General features: G+C 41.8%; 2 protein-coding genes across 3 annotated transcripts in view; one reads left to right on the plus strand and one right to left on the minus strand.

The window, feature by feature from the left end:
• The window catches only part of HS2ST1 (heparan sulfate 2-O-sulfotransferase 1), a 161244-nt gene extending 153049 nt beyond the window's left edge, over positions 1 to 8195 (minus strand). Inside the window, exon 1 of one of the 2 annotated variants that reach the window (XM_039483815.1) lies at positions 7882 to 8195. In XM_039483815.1, the coding sequence (XP_039339749.1) occupies positions 7882 to 8005 (124 nt within the window). In that variant the 5' untranslated portion in view covers positions 8006 to 8195. The remainder of the gene's footprint in view (positions 1 to 7881) is intronic. The other variant, XM_039483816.1, reaches the window with a different exon arrangement.
• Positions 8196 to 8804: 609 nt separating this feature from the next.
• The window catches only part of SELENOF (selenoprotein F), a 39510-nt gene continuing 26887 nt past the window's right edge, over positions 8805 to 21427 (plus strand). The window contains exons 1-2 of the mRNA XM_039483817.1: positions 8805 to 9000; positions 11037 to 11204. Coding sequence (XP_039339751.1) covers positions 8932 to 9000; positions 11037 to 11204 — 237 coding nt within the window. The 5' untranslated portion in view covers positions 8805 to 8931. The remainder of the gene's footprint in view (positions 9001 to 11036; positions 11205 to 21427) is intronic.

Consider the following 21427-nt stretch of genomic DNA (forward strand, 5'->3'; position numbering starts at 1 on the left):
TTTGACTTCCACTTTTTAAAGGAAGTCTTTTTATCTCTCACTGCTTCTTTTAGATGGGTGTTCAGCCACGGTGGCTCTTGTTTCGGTCTTTTACTGTTTTTCTTAATTTGGGGTATACATTGAAGTTGGGCCTCTATTATGGTGTCTTTAAAAAGGGCCCACGCAACTTGCAGGGATTTCACTTTAGTCACTGTGCCTTTTAACTTTTGTCTAACTAACCCCCTCATTTTTGTATAGTTCCCCCTTTTGAAATTAAAGGCCACAGTGTTGGGCAGTTGAGATGTTCTTCCCACCACAGGGATGTTGAATGCTATTGTATTATGGTCACTATTTCCAAGCGGTCCTGCTATAGTTACCTCTTGGACCAGCTCCTGCGCTCCACTCAGGATTAAATCTAGAGTCGCCTCTCCTTGTGGGTTCCGTACCAGCTGCTCCATGAAGCAGTCATTTAAAGTATCGAGAAATTTTATCTCTGCATTTCGTCCTGAAGTGAAATGTTCCCAGTCAATATGGGGATAATTGAAATCCCCCACTATTATTGGGTTCTTAATTTTGATAGCCTCTCTAATTTCCCTTAGCATTTCATCATCACTATTACTGTCCTGGTCAGATGGTCGATAATAGATCCCTACTGTTATATTTTTACTAGAGCATGAAATTTCTATCCATAGAGACTCTATGGAACATGTGGATTCGCTTAAGATTTTTACTTAATTTGAATCTACACTTTCTTTAACATATAGTGCCACTCCTCCCCCTGCACGGCCTGTTCTATCCTTCCGATATATTTTGTACCCCGGAATGATTGTGTCCCATTGATTGGTCTCAGTCCACCAGGTTTCTGTGATGCCTATTATATCTATATCCTCCTTTATCACAAGGCACTCTAGTTCACCCATCTTATTATTTAGACTTCTGGCATTTGTGTACAAGCACTTTAAAAACTTGTCCCTGTTTATTAGCCTGCCTTTTTCTGATGTGCCAGATTTTTTTTTATGTGACTGTTTATCATCTGATCCAGCCCTTACATTATACTTCTCATTCTTCTGCTCCTGACTATAACCTGGAGATTCTCTATCATCAGACTCTCCCCTAAGAGAAGTCTGTGTCCGATCCACACGCTCCTCTGCAGCAGTCGGCTTTCCCCCATCTCCTAGTTTAAAAACTGCTCTACAACCTTTTTAATGTTTAGTGCCAGCAGTCTGGTTCCACTTTGGTTTAGGTGGAGCCCATCTCTCCTGTATAGGCTCCTCCCATCCCAGAAGTTTCCCCAGTTCCTAATGAACATGAACCCCTCCTCTCTACATCATCGTCTCATCCACGCATTGAGACTCTGAAGCTCTGCCTGCCTACATGGCCCTGCGCGTGGAACTGGGAGGATTTCAGTCTCTTCCCTAGCAGCCTAAATTTGGCTTCCAGGACATCTCTCCTACGCTTCCCTATGTCATTGGTACCTACATGTACCACGACCACCGGCTCCTCCCCAGCACTACACATAAGTCTATCTAGATGCCTCGAGAGATCCGCAACCTTCGCACCAGGCAGGCAAGTCACCATACGGTTCTCCCGGCCATCACAGACCCAGCTATCTACATTTCTAATAATCGAATCTCCCATTACTAACACCTGCCTTTTCCTAGAAACTGGAGTTCCCTCCCCCGGAGAGGCAACCTCAGTGCGAGAGGCAACCCCAGCACCATCTGGAAGGAGGGTCCCAACTACGGGAAGGTTTCCCTCTGCTCCCATTGACTGCTCTGCTTCCCTGGGCCCTTCTTCCTCCTCAACAGCACAGGAGCTGTCTAAGCGGAGGTGGGACAATTCTACAGTGTCCCGGAAAGCCTCATCAACATACCTCTCTGCCTCTCTCAGCTCCTCCAGTTCCGCCACCCTGGCCTCCAAAGTCCGTACATGGTCTCTGAGGGCCAGGAGCTCCTTGCACCGACTGCACACATACGCCACCCACCCACAGGGCAGGTAATCATACATGCGACAGTCAGTGCAATAAACTGGATAGCCCCCACTCTGCTGCTGGGCTTCTGCCTGCATTGTCTCCTAGTTAGTGAAAGGATGGTTTACGGAAAGTAGTTTTGGACTGTGGTTCGGTTTATAGGTTTTAGGGGGGGGCCACGGGGAAGGGGTTAGGGCTGGCGAGGGGCTCCCACTCCCTTCCCACTCCCCTGCCAAACTCCCTTGCGAAACTCCCTGTTAGCAGCCCCTGTTCGCTTCACAGGAGAGGTGGTTGTTCTGTTGTAGGTTCAACCCAAAAATATGAAAGAGATTTCTGTAAATATTTCTGCACTCAGATGACTCTAAGCTCCTAAAAAGTTTTAGTGTTGACAATGGCCAGTGACCGTTTCCTTCTCAAGAATGGCAGTAGGGAAAAAACTTCTCCAGTAGGGGAAAGAACAGAATAGTTTAACTCTCGATGTATACTTTTCACATCCATTGTCAATGCTCTACCTTCTTACATATGGGCAACCGCCTACATACATCTAAAATGGAGGTCTCTAATGTATTACTAGGCCCCAGAATTCACCAAAGAATTGTACTACAGAATTTAAACGTTTTATTTATAATAGAAACATTTACATTTCTAGTCCTTATGGTTGTGAAGAAACTCATATATGAACAGTGTACCCAATAACGCAATATCTTTGGGATCATGTACAGAAGGCCTAAAATGGTAGCTGTAAGAGGTGTTTAATGACCCACCATTCACAGTGATGTGCGTGTACACTACTGAAAATATTAACAATGTAAGTAATGTTAACTTGAAATACCAATATTTTCAGTCTCCCATGCCTTCCCTGGTGCCAAAAACACAAATGGCCTCCATCCAAACACTACAACCGACAACTTTCACCTAACAAATTCTAAGTTATCAATACACTGTACATACAACATTTTACATTGACAACTGAAAATTAGGGGGCAGATGGAAATTTTAATAGAGAAATAAATGTGTTGATTTTTCATATTTAATTCCATAAACCTCCATTTTTAATTCTGCTAGATCTGCCACAGAATTCTGAGTCTGATGTACAAACATGTCATAAAATTTATGCCCAGTTATCCAAAGAGTCACAAAAAGCTTTTAACATAAGGCTATTCTGGAGCTCAAAATAATATGAATCAGCAGAGACTTACTACAGTAGTTTAAAATGACAGAAGAGAGAAGCACTGTTTTGTATTTCAGCTTGAAGAATCAGTATGATGTGTTGCACATTCCCTTCAAAAGTAAAGGGCATGGAATACTGTGCCACTCCTACTGACCCATTCAGTACGAATTCAACACAGGTAATTTTTTCAGCGCATTTCATAAGATTCTTGAAGCAAATGGGTGGAAATGCCACAAGGATGCCTCACTAATGTCTGTAGATCACAAATTCAGCAAAGCCATAAACAGAATCAGTTACTGAAAAAATATGTTTAGAATATGCTCATACTTGACCTCACTGTTGCCTAAAATGTATGCCCATATATACAACAGGGAGATCTGTTCCTAGCTCAGTCACTATATCACAGCAGCATTACACAGATGGGTCTGAGCCACATGACCCAATTCCTGCTGGAATGCAGGAAACTATAAGCACCTTTCCCTTCAGGGGTGATCAAATAAAATGTGCACTATCGGTCAGTCAATATTAAAGTGAAATTAACTCTTTGTTAATTAATGTTTTATGAACATGTTGGAGTCAGTTGGTAGCACCATCATTATATAATAGCTACCAAATGTGGGTACAGAGTGGGAAATTTAACAATATTATGGGATGGCCCAGGGAATAAATCCAGTTATAAACTGAGTTGATTTTGGCAGAAAGTAAAGAGAGGCTTACGTCAAAGTCATGTTTACCTTCACAGAACCAAGTTAGAATTCAGTCTTCTTACTAAATAGTTAATAAATAAGATTTAGATATGCTTAGTTAGAAAACTGCAACAACGCAAATTAAGTTTTGTCATAAATTTTAGAGAATAAATAAATACATTTTAAAAATGTTTTCTATAAAATTACAGATATAATCGGGATTACTGATTATATGTTAAATACCCCACCCAAAGAGGTACCTGAACCTGGGTTTTGACACCAGAAACACTCTGAAAGACAGAGTAAGTAAGTACTAAGAATTGCTTGCAAAAGGCCAGCAGACCCAAAGATCCATCACTTTCTGGGACCATGCGGCTTTGGAAATAGTTTCTTGTAATGTATTAAATATTGGCTAATTTAGATTAATATATACCTAAGAAGTGAACCATAAACAACAAAAAAGAAAATCGGGGGGGGGGGGGGAAAGAGAATTGTTTTCTTTATTTTCTACTTGATCTGTTCAATTAGCAAAAAGAAATCCCATTTTCTCAACAATTAACTAAATTTCACAAGAAAAAACAAGATTTCCCAGGGTAGTTTGGGGCAGGAAGCAATAGTAAAATCCTTTTCATATTCAACTAGCCCCTTAATAAATACAGGACTCTAAAAAGGTTTGCTATTCTGTCCACATGAAACAATAAGACAGAAGCCCCTTGAAAAATAAGAATCCCGAGACCAACCTCTCTGATATTAAAGCAATACTTAATTTTATTTTTTAACTGAAAAATATTTCCCTTACTTAAGAAACAAGTGTTGCCCATGGTGGGCTCATCAGTTATTCAAAAGAAAACATCAAACCAAGCTCACAATAGCACTATTTAAACATTTTTAAAGGCAACATTAGAAGAGCACAGCAATCTGAAAAATAAAGGGAGAATTTAGCCACAATGTGAGAAAAGCAAATGCCCATTGCAAATTAACTTCTGCAGTCCTCAAAGAAAGAGGTAAAAATTATACATAATAGTGACTTTGGAATTTAGCTGCAAGAATGAATTAATTATACTTGCAAGAAAATAAAACTGCCCCTTTTTCTCTGTCTCCCATAAAGATACACCCATTTCTCATTTCATGTGAGTTATTTTATATTAATCCTGAATCAGAGTGAAAATCTTGTTGCAATATAGAAACCAATGGAGCTTGCATGTCAGGGAATCCTGTTCCATCAGAAAGTATCAGGAAATGCTGTTCTATGAGTTTTGCTCATAAGACTGTAGAACTATTTTCTGCTATCTGTTCCATTTAAAGTGACATACTGTAGTTTGAGTCAGAATGTAAGTCATGCAGTTATTCATTTCTACATCCCATCAAGACATGGTTTCTCATGCGATATAGTAGATACATATAATTCAATAATATGGGACTTAAACCATATTACATATTGTTTGTACCATGTTAAGAGCAATATTTAATGTCACAGACTACTTTCATAGGCCTTTCAACTAAATTGCAGTCATTATTCTAAGCAGTGCATGGAATTACTAGTCTTTCCCACCCCCCTTCTTTTTCTTTACATTCACTCCTCTAAACCAAGTGCATCGGGCCAAAATTGATTAGTTTAATTTAGCAAAACTACGTTCTCTGTATCACAGTTGGATGGAAATTGTACTAACAGATACAGAACGTTTCTAAAATGAAGACAAAGTTATCAATTTTAATTTTTTTTTCTTTTAACATGCACAAAAAAAATCAGAGGCATCTTTTGGTGGACATCATTGTAGCAACAGGTCTTTCATACAAAGGTACTACCTCATCAAGATTAAAAACACACATGATCTAACAGGGTGTTAAACCCATATAGAATAATTCAACACTAAAAATAAAAAGCCCCAGCTTCTCCTCCCACATAAACTTTGACAGCCACTAACAAGTTCATTATAAAGCAAATTTTCCCATTATATTTTAATATCAAAGCTCAGAAACAGAGCTTAAGCATTCTTAAAAAATAAAAACAGCATCAGCAAAACATAGTGATATGATTCTTTTCTTGAGGCAGACTGAAGTGTATATTTCAATCTTTTAAATATGTAACTTAATCATGTCCAATGCGTAGCTATTAAGGAGGAGCAAAGGGTTAGAAAATCTTACCAGCAATACTCTTTACTCTCACATTGCATTATTTTAATCCTTTTGTGGCAGGACTTGGATTTTCCTGCATGACATCCATTGCCAGCATTATATACACTGAAACCACTAGCGCCAAACAATTAAAAATAGACTTGCACAAAACTCAACTAAACCTCGACTGCTCTATCAACAATATCTGCTCAAAATATTCTCTGATTCCATAACAAGTATTTTCCTTTTTTCACTTAACCATTGCTTAAAAATTTAAACTATGAAAAAAAATCACCCTTTAAATATTAGTAACTTTTAGTTGAATAAGTAGAGCTCAAGAAGACTCAGACTGCCCATCCAGTCAATCACTGCCTTCTCACAGGACACTAACTTCCATTACCTAGTCCAGATAACAAACCATGTCTAATGTGTGTTCATCATTTTGAGCATTACTCTGATTTCACCTCTTTTATAGGCTTGCAACATTAAACTTCTCATTGCACTCAAAATCCATTTCTAGTCTTATTGCTAGTAAGAATATTGTATATTCATTCCCTTTTTTCTTGGATTAACCCATAAACATTCAAATATTAAGAATCTTACCACAAACTACTAATATTGAGTAGATTAGGCAATTAGAAACGTGCTCTGAAGTTGTTCTCAGCCCATCACACCATGCCTAGGTATTTCTGGGGTCCCACTGCTCTCCAATTACAATTCTTGAGTAAATAAACTGTATTGACTTAGAAATTATATTTCCTCATTTTGATCTGGTTTAATCAGATGCTTGTTGATTCTACAGTTTGCCATTTAATGTACACATGAAGTAGTAAAGTGTCATTTTAGCAGAGAAATCACAACTGAAAAGTGAAACTTTTTTGTACAGGAAAAATTTTTATATGGCAGTTATTAGGACCTAGTTGTATACTGTTTAACTACTGTTTCATAACAGAGCATATGAGGCTAGTAATAACACCAGCAGAGCTTGCTAAATAGAGGTATTTAAAGCCTGTGTTCAGTAAGGGTAAAACAAATCACGTGAATTTATAATTACTGTGATTTAATATGATTTTCACCAAACTATATGTTTTAACTATAAATATCTTATGTATTTTTCTTTGTTATTATGTCAAAATAAAGGCGATTAGGCTAAAAATGTGCAGCAGCACACGGAGGAGGAGGAGGAAGCAGAGCTGGGCTTGCTTCAGGAGATATCACTGCTGCACTTCAATCTCCAACTGTATCTCACACAACACACACACAGGCCAGCAGCTGCTAACAACACAATACTGATCTTTAACTTTCCTTTCCCTTTCTGAGAATGAATGTGCATTTAGATTCTTTACTATATATTTTCCCCAAACACCAATCTCTCATTGGCTTCACGATCCTGCATAATGTGCATACAAATAAATAATGTGCATACAAACTCAAAGGTCACGGCTGCTATCTCTACTGTTTACAACCTCTTTTGCAGGGTCCCCCAAATCACATCATTCAAGTTACTTATAATGTCCAAACATGTAAACACAAGAGCCATCTGGGAGAAGAAGAGTTGTGTTCCCATATGCCACATTAGTGAGTTCAACAAACGAAGGGGGGTGGGAGGGTTACACTTTCCAATGCCTCATCCTCCGGATACTGCTCCAGATTTGTGCACTGCCATCTCTCCCCTTCCCCGCCAGCTCCACCTTTGTTCACTGTACCCTTCCCTCCCAGCTCTGTGCAGCATCCACCCGCCACACACCCCCTACGTGCATAGTCCCCGTACCTCACCTATGCCCCTTTCCCGCCTCAGCGCTTCTGGTCCTTGGGCCTCGTCCCACCTCTGAGCTTGTGGCCCCGGCTCTCCCCCAGCCCTGTCCCCCAACCGCAGCAATAGCCCCAACCCTTCCCCTCCATCGCCCCTCCCCACCTCTCTCGCCCCAAGCGCCCCCAGGCCCCGGCCCTCTCGCACTCACCGAGCTTGCCGCGGGACTCCTCCAGCTTCTGGATCTGGTTCTCCAGGAAGAGCACGGCCACCCCGAACGTCAGCACCGCCAGCAGCTGCAACTTGGGCGGCAGCATAATCCTGAGCAGCCCCATGAGCAGCAGCAGCAGCGCCGCCCGCCCGGGATCACGACATAACGTGGGGCCCGGCCGGAGAGGCCGAGGGGAGCCTCAGCCGGGCCGCAGGGACGCAGCGCGCGAGGGTGGCAGTGAGCGCGCACGGAGGGAGACACACGGCTCTCACATCCCTCCAGAGGCCCCCCCGCCAGCACTGTCTCAGCCGCCCCCCGCGCCAGCCCGCCCCTCACTAGCCTCACTCCGCGGCCGCCAGCCCGCGCCCCTCCCCCCGCCTGCGTGCGCTGCTCAGCAACCGAACGCCCAACCGCACACACGCCCACCAAACCCCACCATTGACTAGCAAAACACACGCTCTGCCCACGGCCCCTCCACCATTGGGCGGCATCTCCAGCGTCCCACCCTCTCCCCTATCCCATTGGCCGATCATCCAATGCACCGCCCACCAATGCTCCACCCCCAATAAAATGGTTGCACTGACCTGACGCCCCTCCCACACGCGTTCCTTCTCCATTGGATACCAGTTCTGAAGTCCAGCCCACATATCTATCTATTATTGGACATTGGCACCGCGGCAATCAACAAAATCGCAGCGCCATTGGTCAATCTGGTTGCCCATCTTCAGGATTGTAGGGCTGTGCGCTGTTGAGCTGTAGATTATAAGAAGAAAAAGGAGCCCTGTGGGGTTACTATGTTGATGCCTGAGTTAAATTCCGAAACGATACGTCCAGCTACATTCTAAATCCCTTCCCTGGATAGGGCCAGGTAGTTCCGCTTCAGATTCTATACATAAAGAGCCCTGGGATAATCTTTTTGCCTCGGCGCTGTACGGGTCCTCCTCGTACATTTGGCTTCCTTCGCCGTAGGCAGCGAAAGGTCACCCTACGAGGGTGGGGTCTTGAGAGCAGCCTCCGGCGGCGGCGCCGACAGAGCGGCATCGCACTAAAATGGCGGCGGTTACAGGATTAACGGCTCTGGGGCGCTGGCCCCTTTGGTTCCTGGCGGTGCTGCAGGCGGTGAGGGCAGCTTCCCATCTGGTTGGGCTCGAGGGAGGGGGCTGCCGTGGGTGCCCCTCCCTAGGGAGACTAAAGCCCCTAGGGGCTGGCGGGCAGCGAGATGCCGGCTGGGGCGGGGACAGCGGCAGCGAGTGATAGAGAGACGTGGCCTAGCGGCCGGGGTGGCTCTTTTCATGCTCGTCTCTTCTCCCGTAACTGACACCCGCACGTCCCCCCCCTCCCCCACCACACACACTCTCTGTTCTTTCCCCCTGTTCCCGCTTGTGCCGGCCAGACAGCGGCGGTGCTGATTGCCCCGCCTGAGGGGAGGTCCTGCACTGGCTGGCGCCCGTGGTGGATACACTTGAGGCGGGTGGGTGGTTCTGATGTGGGTTGGAAAGGTAGAGTCTCTCCTCTCCGGGCTACCCTCTCGGCTCTAACCTGGGTTGACTATAACTAAAAAGTTGCTGCTCTGGAGGCTGAGCGGTAAGTCGGGAAATGAGTTTGCTGGTCTTCTCCTTCCAACTGGATGTGGTCCCCAGTCATCCCTAACCCGACACCGTAACGTAGTATTAGTTAGAGCTTGACGCACTCAGTACCAAGAGCAAGGTGTGGTTGCCCCTTTCGGCTCATGGTTTATGGATGTTGTGAGGAGAATATTGTGTTGCTGCTGCCCTTGCTGTATCTGATCTGCAAGACTTCTCCCTTTTCATAGTGTTGATAAGCAGTGATGGCTTAAATTACCAAAAAAAAAAAACACAAACAAAACCCGTAGTTTCCCCATCCGCCCATGCATGAAAAATGTAGGATTGTATTAAATCCAATATTTATCCTTTTTTACTGAGCTGCAAAACACACAGCTACTGAAAGTACCATAGGAAGAAAATTAGAGGGAATGTTATGGAATCATAGGACTGGAAGGGACCTCAGGAGTTCATCTAGTCCAGTCCCCTGTGCTCATGGCAGGACTAAGTATTATCTAGACCAGAGGTTCCCAAACTGGGGCATGTCACCCTAAGGTGACATGGAGAAACGTTTTGGGGAGGGGTGCAGCGGAGGCCTGGGCCAGCCCCCATGCAGATGGTGAGGGAGCGCCTTCACCCCCTCAGCTCTGCTCCAGGCTTGAGGACCCAATTCCTTGCCCCACCCACACCACCAGCTGGGGCCCCCTCCTCACGGAGCTGCGGCCCTGCCCCAGCTCGGGGAGTGGGGGAAGCGCCTGAGGTAAAAAGTTTGGGGACCACTGATCTAACCTGCTCTTAATAATCTCCAATGATGGAGATTCCACAGCCTCCCTAGGCAATTTATACCTTTTAACACAGGGGCTCTCAAACTGGAGGTTGTGAGGTTACTATATTGGGGTTTGCAAACTGTCAGCCTCCACCCCAAGCCAGCTTTGCCTCCAGCATTTATAATGGTATTAAATATATTTAAAAAGTGTTTTTAATTTATAAGGGGGGGGTCACACTCAGAGGTTTGAGAACCACTGTTTTAATGTGTTCTTTCTCCCATTGGAAAATGAAAATATTGAGGAGTAACATTGCCAAGTCTCATTTTGGGTTCATTATGTTCTCTGCCTTTTTTTTCTTCTTCTTCTAAGCGTTTGTTTTATTTCTCTCCCTGTTGCTCCCTTCACTCATATGAACGCTGTAATCATACTGTAATGGGCTGAACTGTCCATGGTAAAAACTGTGTGGGGCCAGAATGTTTTCCCACAGCTGAAGTGTGGTGTTAGACCACGCACGCGTGCACACACCTGAACTTGTATGCAAGAACAGCTGTACTGGGGCCTGCTTTGGAGCAGGAAAGCAAAGTAGGCTTCCAGAAACTGCTCACTGCTACATCCTCAGCAGCACATATGCTACAACTCTCCATTGCAGCTCTACAGTGCTACACGAGTTTAAGTGATTTACTTAAACTGAAAAAGCAAATTAGTTGTAGAGTCAAGAGTAGAACCCAAGAGTCCCAACTAGCTATCGAACAGCATTCCCTTCCCACAACTGCAAATAATTTATTTGAAATGCTAAAATATGTAATGATTGTTTATTCACTTTCAGATATCTGTGTATGGGGCGCAGTTCTCATCAGAAGCATGCAGAGAACTTGGCTTTTCCACTAACTTGCTATGTAGTTCTTGCAACCTTCTTGGACAATTTAGTTTGAATCAACTAGATCCATTCTGCAGAGAGTGTTGCCAAGAAGAAGCTCAGTTTGAAACCAGAAAGGTAAGTTTAAAGCAAACCTTCACAATGCTTTCTGAAACTTTTTAAATTAAATAAGCTTCCTAAGCTTGTATAAATACTCTGATTAGAACCTCATTTAAGTCATAGGGAAATACAGCTATTCCAGGACAGTCCAATATAGAGAGGATCTGAATTTGAAGGTTTGGCACAGGTCAGCTTCTTAGCTAATGCTCAGGTATGAGTGCGAGCACCTTTTGTTTTTCTACAGTAGCCCTTCTGGTCACTCAGGTACTTCTAACTAGCTCTGGTGGGAACCCTGTTCAACTTTGGTTAACTGGAAGAATGATTGGGATTTGAGTAGAGAAGGGAGGAAATGAAGGATAGGAAGAATTGTTCTTTTGTTTTTGGCAGCAGCTATTATTGCTGTAATGACCTAAATATTAAAGGACGCTGAAGAATTTTTTTACATTTTATTTTTATCTCCATAGTTTGCAAACCAGAGCAGTTTGAAAATAACTTTAATCAATAATTATAATTATATCCAGAATTGATAGATACCAAGTATACATCACAATAGTAAAACTAATGATTTCAGTGTTACTAAATTCCAGAAATAACTTCAGATTTCATTCCTCTGGTTCTCAGAGAGCAAGAAATTAACTGGCTTTCTTTTTTACTTTGTGCCAGTATATCAAAAGTGTCAGCACGTTTCTGGGAATTACTATAGCTGGTAAGCCAACAGAGAGAGCATAAGTATAAAACACTTCCTGGACTGGGTCCACACAGAAGTAGCTCTCATTTCAGTCTGACAGATTGATCTCTTTTGTTATTTTAAAAAAAAAAAAAATCTGTGTGACTTCACCCTACTGGTGCAGTGAAAAATTTAATGTTTGTAAATCCAGTACGAGATCCTTAGAAGTGTGCTACCATAAAAAAGGTATCTTACATGAAGAATGATCTATTACAGTAGATAGCGAACTCCCGAGGACCACTCAGTATGTGTAAGCTTTAAGGAGTCCAGCCTCTTTACATGCTTTATTTTTGTGAGAATTTCTTGCTATTCTGCTCTTGCTCTCACTTTATATCTGTGCTAGCAACACTGAAGGAAGACATGCCGACAGTCAGTTGCAATTCACTAAAATCCATCTGTTGGCATTTCACAAGATAATTCTAGGCAGTTTCACTTGACTGGAAAAACATAGACATAGAAATATTAAATAAGCAGCTGACGTAGGAAAAACTGTGGCGATGGTATAGGCACAAATTGCATGATAACATCAGAGCCGGTCAAACTTACTGACCCTCCAAGCTGTATACGACAATCTTCAGAAGTTCAAGAGCTGGGGCACGCCTGCTGGAGCTCGGGGCTTCAGCCCTGCTCTTGCTGACACCCCGAACCCCAGCAAGCACACCCTGCAGGGCTGAAACCACAAGACCCACCTCCCAGTTGGGTAGAAGACCTTACCCCACCACCCTGCTGCAAGGCAGAGGTTCTGAGCTCTCTCCCCACCCCCCAAAGTCTGGTAGGTGAAGAATTGGGGGTGGGAGGCTATGAAGGGTTTCACCAGCCACACTTTAGCTGTAAAAGAGCATACAAACCAGGACTTGCTTTTTGTGTTAAGGTTGTGGGAGAGGTAGAATAGATGTAAAAACATTGAGTTAACAGGAATCAGTTATAACAGGTGACTGATGCAAGGCACCCCAGTATTCACATCCTACACACTATTATAATAATCTTTGTACAGAATATGCCTTGTGAGTTATGTTTTTGGCAGACTTCAAAGGTGCTTGATATTAAATCTAAAAACCTTAATGTTGTGTTTTATAACTTCAATTTCCAGTCCCTTGAATGCTTCCCTTCTCAACCATAGCATTACGTTGATATATGTTTTAGCTTAATTTTGTATGTACTAGTGGGACAAGATCATCGAAGGAGGGAGGAAAACTATATATGCAAATATTCTCTTCCACCCAGTACTAGCTTAAAGTTCTCGCATGGTGCACCATCCATCTGAAGCATATGAAGTGAAGATTTAAAGTGGCAACTGATGGTGGTAGTAGAATAATTAAAACATGATGAGAAGATTTTCATATCTGAAGTGTCGGAAGAGAGAGGTACGATTTGTGAAGGTAGTTAAAGAGGTGGCAGTATGCCAGTGCCATACCAATTAACAATCAACTTGGTGCTAGTGAAGTTGTGCTAGAGGAGAAGCTGCTCCCTTCCAACTGTGTTAAAGGACAATTAATAAAAGAATTCCTGGACGGACACTCAAAGTGTTTAAAATCTTCCTGGACACTTCACTTTAGAGTGACATTGCAAGACCTTGGGTTTGAAGATAATTTGCCTTGACACCAGGTTCATTAGTCTTAAAGCTGAAGTTTTGGCAGTATGGCAAGGTGCTTAAGAGGATAGTTTGATGTTAGTATAGTTAGTTCTTCCCTTGGAAAAAACTGATTCTTCTATTCAATGGTTTAGAGGGGTTGCACCTCTTCAATTCCCAAACTAAGTATTACATACATGAGCCTCTTTGAAGGTCCATCCTGTGTCAGGGACAACTGCAAGGTCCCTCCATCATTTTGTGCTGAGTTTGTTCTGTGATTATTTTAGCCTTATCTACAATATGTAAATGTCTGTCTTTGGTTATTTTTTCCTGTCATAAAAATGAAAAACATTCACACAGCTACTAAGTAAAACACATCAGATATATTTAAATAAAGGGGATCCGAAGACTTGTAAAAGACAAACTGTCTAGACAGAGAATTCAAAGTGGAAAATCCAGCATCTTCCCTTCCTGTAGCTAGGGAACAGTTGAGTGAAAACATGAAAATGAGGAGACCTAGCAGTCATCAGCAACTAGTTAATTTCAACATAATGTGAGAGAGGGTTCCGCGAATGCAGTAGAAGATGTGTATTAGATTTCAAGAAGTCTAAGTATGGGGACTTGAAAAAAAATCTAATTGTACAGTTAGAGAAATTATTGAAGTGCCTTAGTATGAAAGCTGGAAAATCTGAAGACAGTTAAGGTAAAAGACTATGGTTCCTTTGGGAATGAAAGAGAATGTCAATAAAAGAGGCTGATGTAGTTCAAAAAGGACTGCTCAAAGATGAAGTTAAAATACTATGCATCATGTTTACTCCAAGAATGTTCTACAACAAATTCAAAATATGCAAGTCAGTTAGCTATGCTACTTGATATCTGAATAGATCTTATTCACAATAATGCATTTCAGTGCTGGGGGCTAGAATTAAAAAAGAACTACACACACCCAGAGGTAGAACCTGAAGAAATACAAGAATCCTGCAGTGGGGAGGAAGCAGTCCTTGATTGGTATTAAGGATCTGTAGTTAAAACATTATATTACCTTTTCTCCATGAGTGAGATTTTTCAAAAACTCTACCGTGGACTTCAGTATAAGCAGGAGTTAGACCTCTGAGGAAAGGGGGACTGGGCATGTTTAGTGCTGAGAAAAGATGACCAAGGGGCGGGAGACCTGATAACGTCTTCAGATATGTTAAGGGCTGTTTTACAGAGGACAGTGATCAATTGTTCTCCGTTTCTGCTGAAGGTAGGGTGAGTAGTAAAGGGCTTAATGTGCAGCAAGAAAGATTTAGGTTAGCTATTACGGAAAACTTACTAAGAATAAGCACTCAAATAGGCTTCCCTAGGAGGTTGTGAAATGTTATTGGAGGTCTTTAAGAAGAGGTTAGACACCTGTCAGATGTTATACCTTAACATCTGGTATAACATCTGGTATATGTGCTTAATGCAGCACAGGTGGCCAGTCTAAATGACCTCCTGCGAGAGTTCCTTCCAGTCCTCCATTTCTAGGATTATATTATTTTAACTAGCTGGGTAGATACAATTTTTACCAGGGGGAGTAATTTATGATCAGTCTGACAGTGTACAGTGGAGTTCAGATAGTTATCAGATGAATTCTTAATATTCATGATGCTGAGAGTGGGCCTTCTCACACATACTGCAGAGGTCTTCCAGAACCCTGAGATTGTGTGTTCAGTGTTTTGAAAACTCTCCACTTTAGGAAACAAAACTTGTTATCCTGGACTTCTTTACTGAGATTTAAAGGTTAAATTAATTGCAAATGGAAACTTGTTGGCTTGAGGCAGTGTTGCCTGCCCTCTTCACTGCTATTTATCGTAGTTGAACCCCTGGCTGCTATCAGAGACAGCATACTTGGAGTTGGGGTGGGAAGCGTCAAGAAAATACAACATTGCTCTTTGCAGATGATGATGCTGCTTTTATCCAAATTTTTCTGAGTTTCGTTAGACTATGTTCAGGTCTCAATTTAAAATGATTATGAATAATTAAGATGTCTTCCTACTTGCAGGCTTTCCAAAAAAGAAATTAACTGAAGGCTATGGAACTAATTAGTATTCCTCTCTCTTTAGCATTTTCCTTTTTGGCTTATGCTGTAGCCACTCAGCCTTCTCCCTTTGATGCCTGTACAATGGGATAAGGATTTATGGTTTGTCACACAGATTAACAATATTTTCTCTGAGAAAATACTTGAAGAAATATTGCAGTACAGTCATTGTCTGGTTTAATGTGCATGACCTTGCGTTTTCATCTGACAGTGTTTAAACTGAATTTAATTAGATTAATTTTACGTAAATTCTGGAAAATTCCTGTATTTGCTTTATGCTAGTGGAAAAGTTTTTTCCTTTTTTTTTGACACAGGTGGGAAATATTACAAGTGGGAAGAGAAGAATAAGATCATTAGTGGTATATGTTGTGAAAATTAGTAGGAGATACAGGATCCCTGTTGATGTGACTACACCTCTACCCTGATATAATGCGGTCCTTGGGAGACAAAAATCTCACCGTGTTATAGGTGAGACCGCCTTATATCAAACTTGCTTTGGCCCTCCTTGTTCCCGGACCGCCCCCTCCAAAGACCCCTGTCCCTAATCACCCCCAGGACCCCACCCCCTACCCAACCTCCCTGTCCCCTGACTGCTCCTACCCCTATCCACACACCCCACCCCCTGACAGGCACTTACCGGCAGTGGCAGGAAGCAGAGCAGCCCAGCCCCAGCCCCAGCCTGCTCCACTCTGCCACCTCCCAGCTGTGGCACTACACTTCCTGCCATTGGTGAGTGCGGGGAGGTTGGGGAAAGGATGCCCCCCATACTCACCTGCGGTGGGAAGCAGAGTGCCATGTCTGGGAGCTGGCAGAGTGGAGCGGGCTGGGGCCAGGCTGCTCCGTTTCCGCCGCTGCTGTTGAGTGCAGGGGGGATCCCTTCCCCCAAACCCCCTCCCCCGAGCGAGATGGCCGGGGCAAGGGAAGCACAGCGGGCTGCTCCTGGCCCCCACTAATCCCTAGGGCCACTCTGGGACTGTGGGGCCACCAAACGTGCCTCCCCACAGCTCCTGCCTCCCTGATCACCCGACCACCTCTGAGACCCTCTGCCCCTTATCCAGCCCCTTGGCCCTGGCTTGGCCCAACACCTTTAACACCCTGCTCAGAGCAGCATGTCAGAGCTTTATCACATTGTATGTGAACCCGTGTTATATGGGGTCGTGTTATATCGGGGTAGAGGTGTACTTTTCAGCTGCAACATTTGATCTTTTTCAGCTCTGACTCTAACCCATCCTATATGCCTACAGAGAGAATGCTGGGGTAATTTTCCAAAGATATATCTTAGAGGTCAGGCCTTGGACACCATTGCACTAGTAAAATCAGTAGCCAAGATTAAGTTACCCAGTGAAGATCAGTGCACTCTAGTACTCATTTGAAGCTTAATTGTGTAACATCAGTTCTTTGCACTACATAGTCTGTTCACCAACTATAATCAGACTCTGCAAGACCATTTCTCAAGTGTTATAAATGTCACTCCTCTGGGTTATTGTGTTTCCAGTTTGAGAATGCTTTAGATTGGACATAACCACCAAGTTGGATATTGTAGGCTTATACATCTAGATGTAGCTTAGTCATTCCCTGAGAAAAATGACAACTATAATTTCTAACAGTTGGGGGTGATGAGATGCCACCCTACCTGAAGCTAAAGAAATCTTAATTTTTACATTCAAGTGTCCAGTGAATCATCTTAACTTTCTTGTACTAAAGGGCGTATGTTTAAGAAAATTCTCCAATCTACACAATACTTGTATTTTGTATAGCATTTTATTTCTAGAGATATGCAAAAATAAAACATTTTACATTGATTTTCTTAATTACATCTAACAAGCTAATACAGTGTGAAAACTTGTTTCAATATTCATAGTCATGTATTCCACAATAATTGCTCTATAGAAACACAGCCCGGAGGTTAATTTGGGCAGTGAACAATTTCTTCATTTAGAATAGTGTTTAAGAAAACCATATTTGCTTGTATAACTATTTTTAAGAGTAATACAATTTTATACTGGGACATGCTGAAAATGTGTGTTGTAGAATTAGAGGGATTTAAGAAGCTGTTCAGCTCTTTGTGGTAATTCATTTCTTAGGCCTTCCAATTTTGGGTTCTGATGTTGCAAAGGCTTATTTATGTATGTATTTAAACTTACAGCTGGTGAAATTCTAGCTCCATCCAAGATATTGGGAGTGAGGGTAGTAGAGCAGATCAGTAGTCACAGTGACTTCATAGAGACTACAGTGTGTAAAGTTAAGCATGTTCACAAGTCTTTGGAGGCTCAAGGCTTTACAGTGTATGTCAAGAGTTTCCATTTCAGTAAAGCTATTCAACAGGATATGCTGCATATTCAAAGGGAAATAGAAATGATATGAGGTACTACTTGATTTTTCTGGTGAAAGAAAGCTATCTTTTTATATTGATTTACTCTGCCACAGGTTTCTTGCTTGGGTTTTGTGGCAAGTTCATTAAAGAAATGACACTGGTAGGGTTCAGTACTCATTTTGAGTATCCTTCTGTCCTTTCTTACTCAGTCTGCTGCCTTGTTGAAGAAACTGTCAAATCACGTTTCTGATTTGAAGCTGGCTCATTAAGTACCAATTTGATAAAGCCCATGAGACTAGGTCAGAATGACCTAGTGATTAATCAAGGAAGCACTAGTACTAGTTGCATTTACAAATTGGATAAGAAAATAAAGACTGACTTTTCCACTTATTTCATATCTAATACTGGATTGTTTTACTATGGTTATAAGATACAGCATCATGTTGTAGTGATCTTTTAAAGATTACTTATATATACACTTCAGAAGGTTTTATCCTGTTAAACTCATGTGTAAAACCATTGCTTGAAACTGCACAGCCTGGATTTGCCAGGGTTTTAAAGCTCAAATTCTGAAGAGAAGACTAACACAATTTGATAGTGGTGGAAGGAGTGAAAAGTCTCATCTGATTTTTAAATCTGTCACATTTTCAACTGAGTGGCATAGTACCATAAAAAGACTGGCTTCAAAATAGCTACAGCATTTGCTTTGTAAATGAACTCCCATTATAAGCATCAGTTCCCAAAGATTTAGTATAACACTGAAAAGTTCTTTAACAGTGATGCAGTTGGTAATACAGTTTAACCCAGAAGCGAATATTTACAGTCTTGTAAAAACCATTAAATTTTCATTAGACAGTACCAGAAAGTCTGATTTCTGATGACTTGCTCACTCCAGCAAAATAAGTTCTAAAACAAAAATGTTTGCTTGAAATCCTTTTACATGTACTTATCTTTTTATTTTAAGACAGCCTTACTAATATTTACTCACAGTGAGCTTCCATTGCCAAAGCCAGGACAATAGCTGAAGAACTTTTAAAGAAATCCCAACCTGAACTACCATTGAGGAAATATTCAAGATCCTTGATAAATTCATAATGGATGGAAGGTCTTAACTTGGTTCTGTGTGGGTGTGACAGGGTGCTGGCTAGGAAACCCTGAGCCAGACCTCTGTCATGCGAGCTCCAATCAGGAAGGGGAAATTGTAGCTGGCTGAGTAAGCCCAGGCCTAAGTGGCAAATAGGGAACAGCTGCCGGCCTCCTTAGCAGTCCCTGAGGCTATGAGGCTGATGCTGTCTGTAGCTACAAGGTGGTAGGAATTTATACTATAAATAGCACGGGTGAGTGCACCAAAGCAGAAATCTCTGGCTGGTTTGTGGGCGCAGAAGATAGAGGCTTGCCTGGGCTCTGTTACAGTGGGGCTCTGAAAGATGAGGCAGCAGCCATGACCATAAAGAACAGTGAAGTTGCGGCATGAATAAAGAGTGGTACTAGCAGCAATTTTGCATGATTAATTGCTGAGTTTTGGTGTTGAAGTTGCAACCTGAAGTACAAAGTCCTCACCATTCTTATTAAAATTGTTTATAAAATCCCAAGCAGTTAATGTTTTCATTTGCTGTGCAAACAGATAAGTGGTTTTCACATGGGAAATTGTTACAATGGTCTTTGAATTTTGTGCAATCAGAACTTTCCTCCTCTGAAAAAGAGACTTGCAGATTGCATGTATAATGTGGACTTCTTGACTAAGTTAGCTTACCTGATGGACACATTTGATCAACTGAATGCTCTGAACCTAACATTTCAAGGTAGGAATACAAATGAACATGTCAGACTTCTTTTAAAAAATGGACTGACAGTGATCAGAATGCTATTAAAGACTAAATATAAACTGGATTGTATTCCCATTCTTGATGAATATTTTCCTGGAGTTGAACACAAATCTCCAGATACAGAGGGAGTTGAAACCCATTCTCAGTAAAAGTTTACTCCATTCCAACCTTAAGTAACTTGGCTCAAGAAACTATCAAAATTGTCACGCTAAAGACCAATTTTTCAAATATAAAACCAGGAGTTCTGTTACATGAGAGTGTGAAGAATTCAGTGATGCACTGTAAAAGTGCTGTTTCCATTTGCTTTGTTACCTCTGAGAATTCAGGTTTTCAGCCATGATTTCTGTGAAAACTAAATAGAAAAAAATTAAACTCTGAAAACAACTTACATCTGGCACTATCAGATTCAACCAAATGTTGTACAACTATGCAATTTGGAACAGACCCATTCTCACTGAAATCTTAGGCTGTCCCCAAACATGCCAAAAAAAATCATGTTTTAAAACCCATATTGGATAATTAAACTATATGTAGCTGAAAAAAAGTTGCAGTGAGTTGGTTTAAAAACTACTTAATTGTGGGGAGCCACAAACTTCTAAAATCTGTAAGGGAAATGCAGTACTAAAGTTTGGGAACCATAGTTCTGAAGAAAGCAGCAATGTGTTGTGTGGAGCAGCACTTCCATTATTCTAAATAATCATCAACTATGAATGACTGCAAGTTGTGGCACAAGTACAGTAAATTTTTTTCCAAAAGCATAAATGTCTTCACCATAGGGAGTTCATAAGCTTACAACTCAGCACCTGGATTTTAAGTTACGTTGTACGGCACTTGGACTGTACACTCTGAGCTGCCAATAATATGGGCAAAGGAATAGTTAGAAAAATATAGGTTAGTGATGTATTGGTATATTTAGCCATTTGAAATGAGAATATTGAGAAATTCAACATCAGCTTTTTCACCCTCATACTGCTTAATGCAGTGGTTCTCAAACTTCTGTACTGGTGACCCCTTTCACATAGCAAGCCTCCGAGTGTGGACCCCCAGCCCCCATAAATTAAAAACACACTATTTATCACCATTATAAATGCTGGAGGCAAAACGGGTCTTGGGGTGGAGGCGGACAGCTCGTGACCCCTCCCCTGTGTAATAACCTTGCAACCCCCTGAGGGATCCTGACCCCCAGTTTGAGAACCACTGGCTTAATGTAATAGTGCAAGAGGTTAAAAATGTGTAAATTTGGCACTTGGCCTGTTTTATGTTAGCTAAGAAATTTTAAACTTCACATGCTGTAATGCTTGAAAATTTGTTTTCTACATCTTTAAATTCACCAGTTTGGACTAATAGTTCAATGTTGCTACAGAATTTTGAAGAAATAAAATACCCAAAGTATTATTAAAATGCCTTCTTTGATATGTTAGTCGGCAATCGAGGCTAAAGCATTTCTGAAGTCCTACTTCAGTTAGCTTCCTGCTCATATCCGGTTCTAGGTTCTGCCTGACACTAAAGTAGTTATAGCATTTGTGATTCTGTTATTTGGCTGTTAATTCAGTTAGTTCCTTGTACCAAAACCCACTTTAAAATTGCAGACAAGCAGAAGGAAACCAGAACAAGATTCAAAAGCACTTCAGATTGAGTGACATTTAGCAAGATGGGGCCAGCCTTCTCTGTTTCCCACATCTCTCACATTCTTGAGATTGAAGAAACAGAAGTTGAAGCCTCCTTCCCAGTCCATATATAGC

This window comes from Mauremys reevesii, linkage group 8 (genome assembly GCF_016161935.1).
Source record: "Mauremys reevesii isolate NIE-2019 linkage group 8, ASM1616193v1, whole genome shotgun sequence".
Lineage (NCBI taxonomy): Eukaryota > Metazoa > Chordata > Testudines > Geoemydidae > Mauremys > Mauremys reevesii.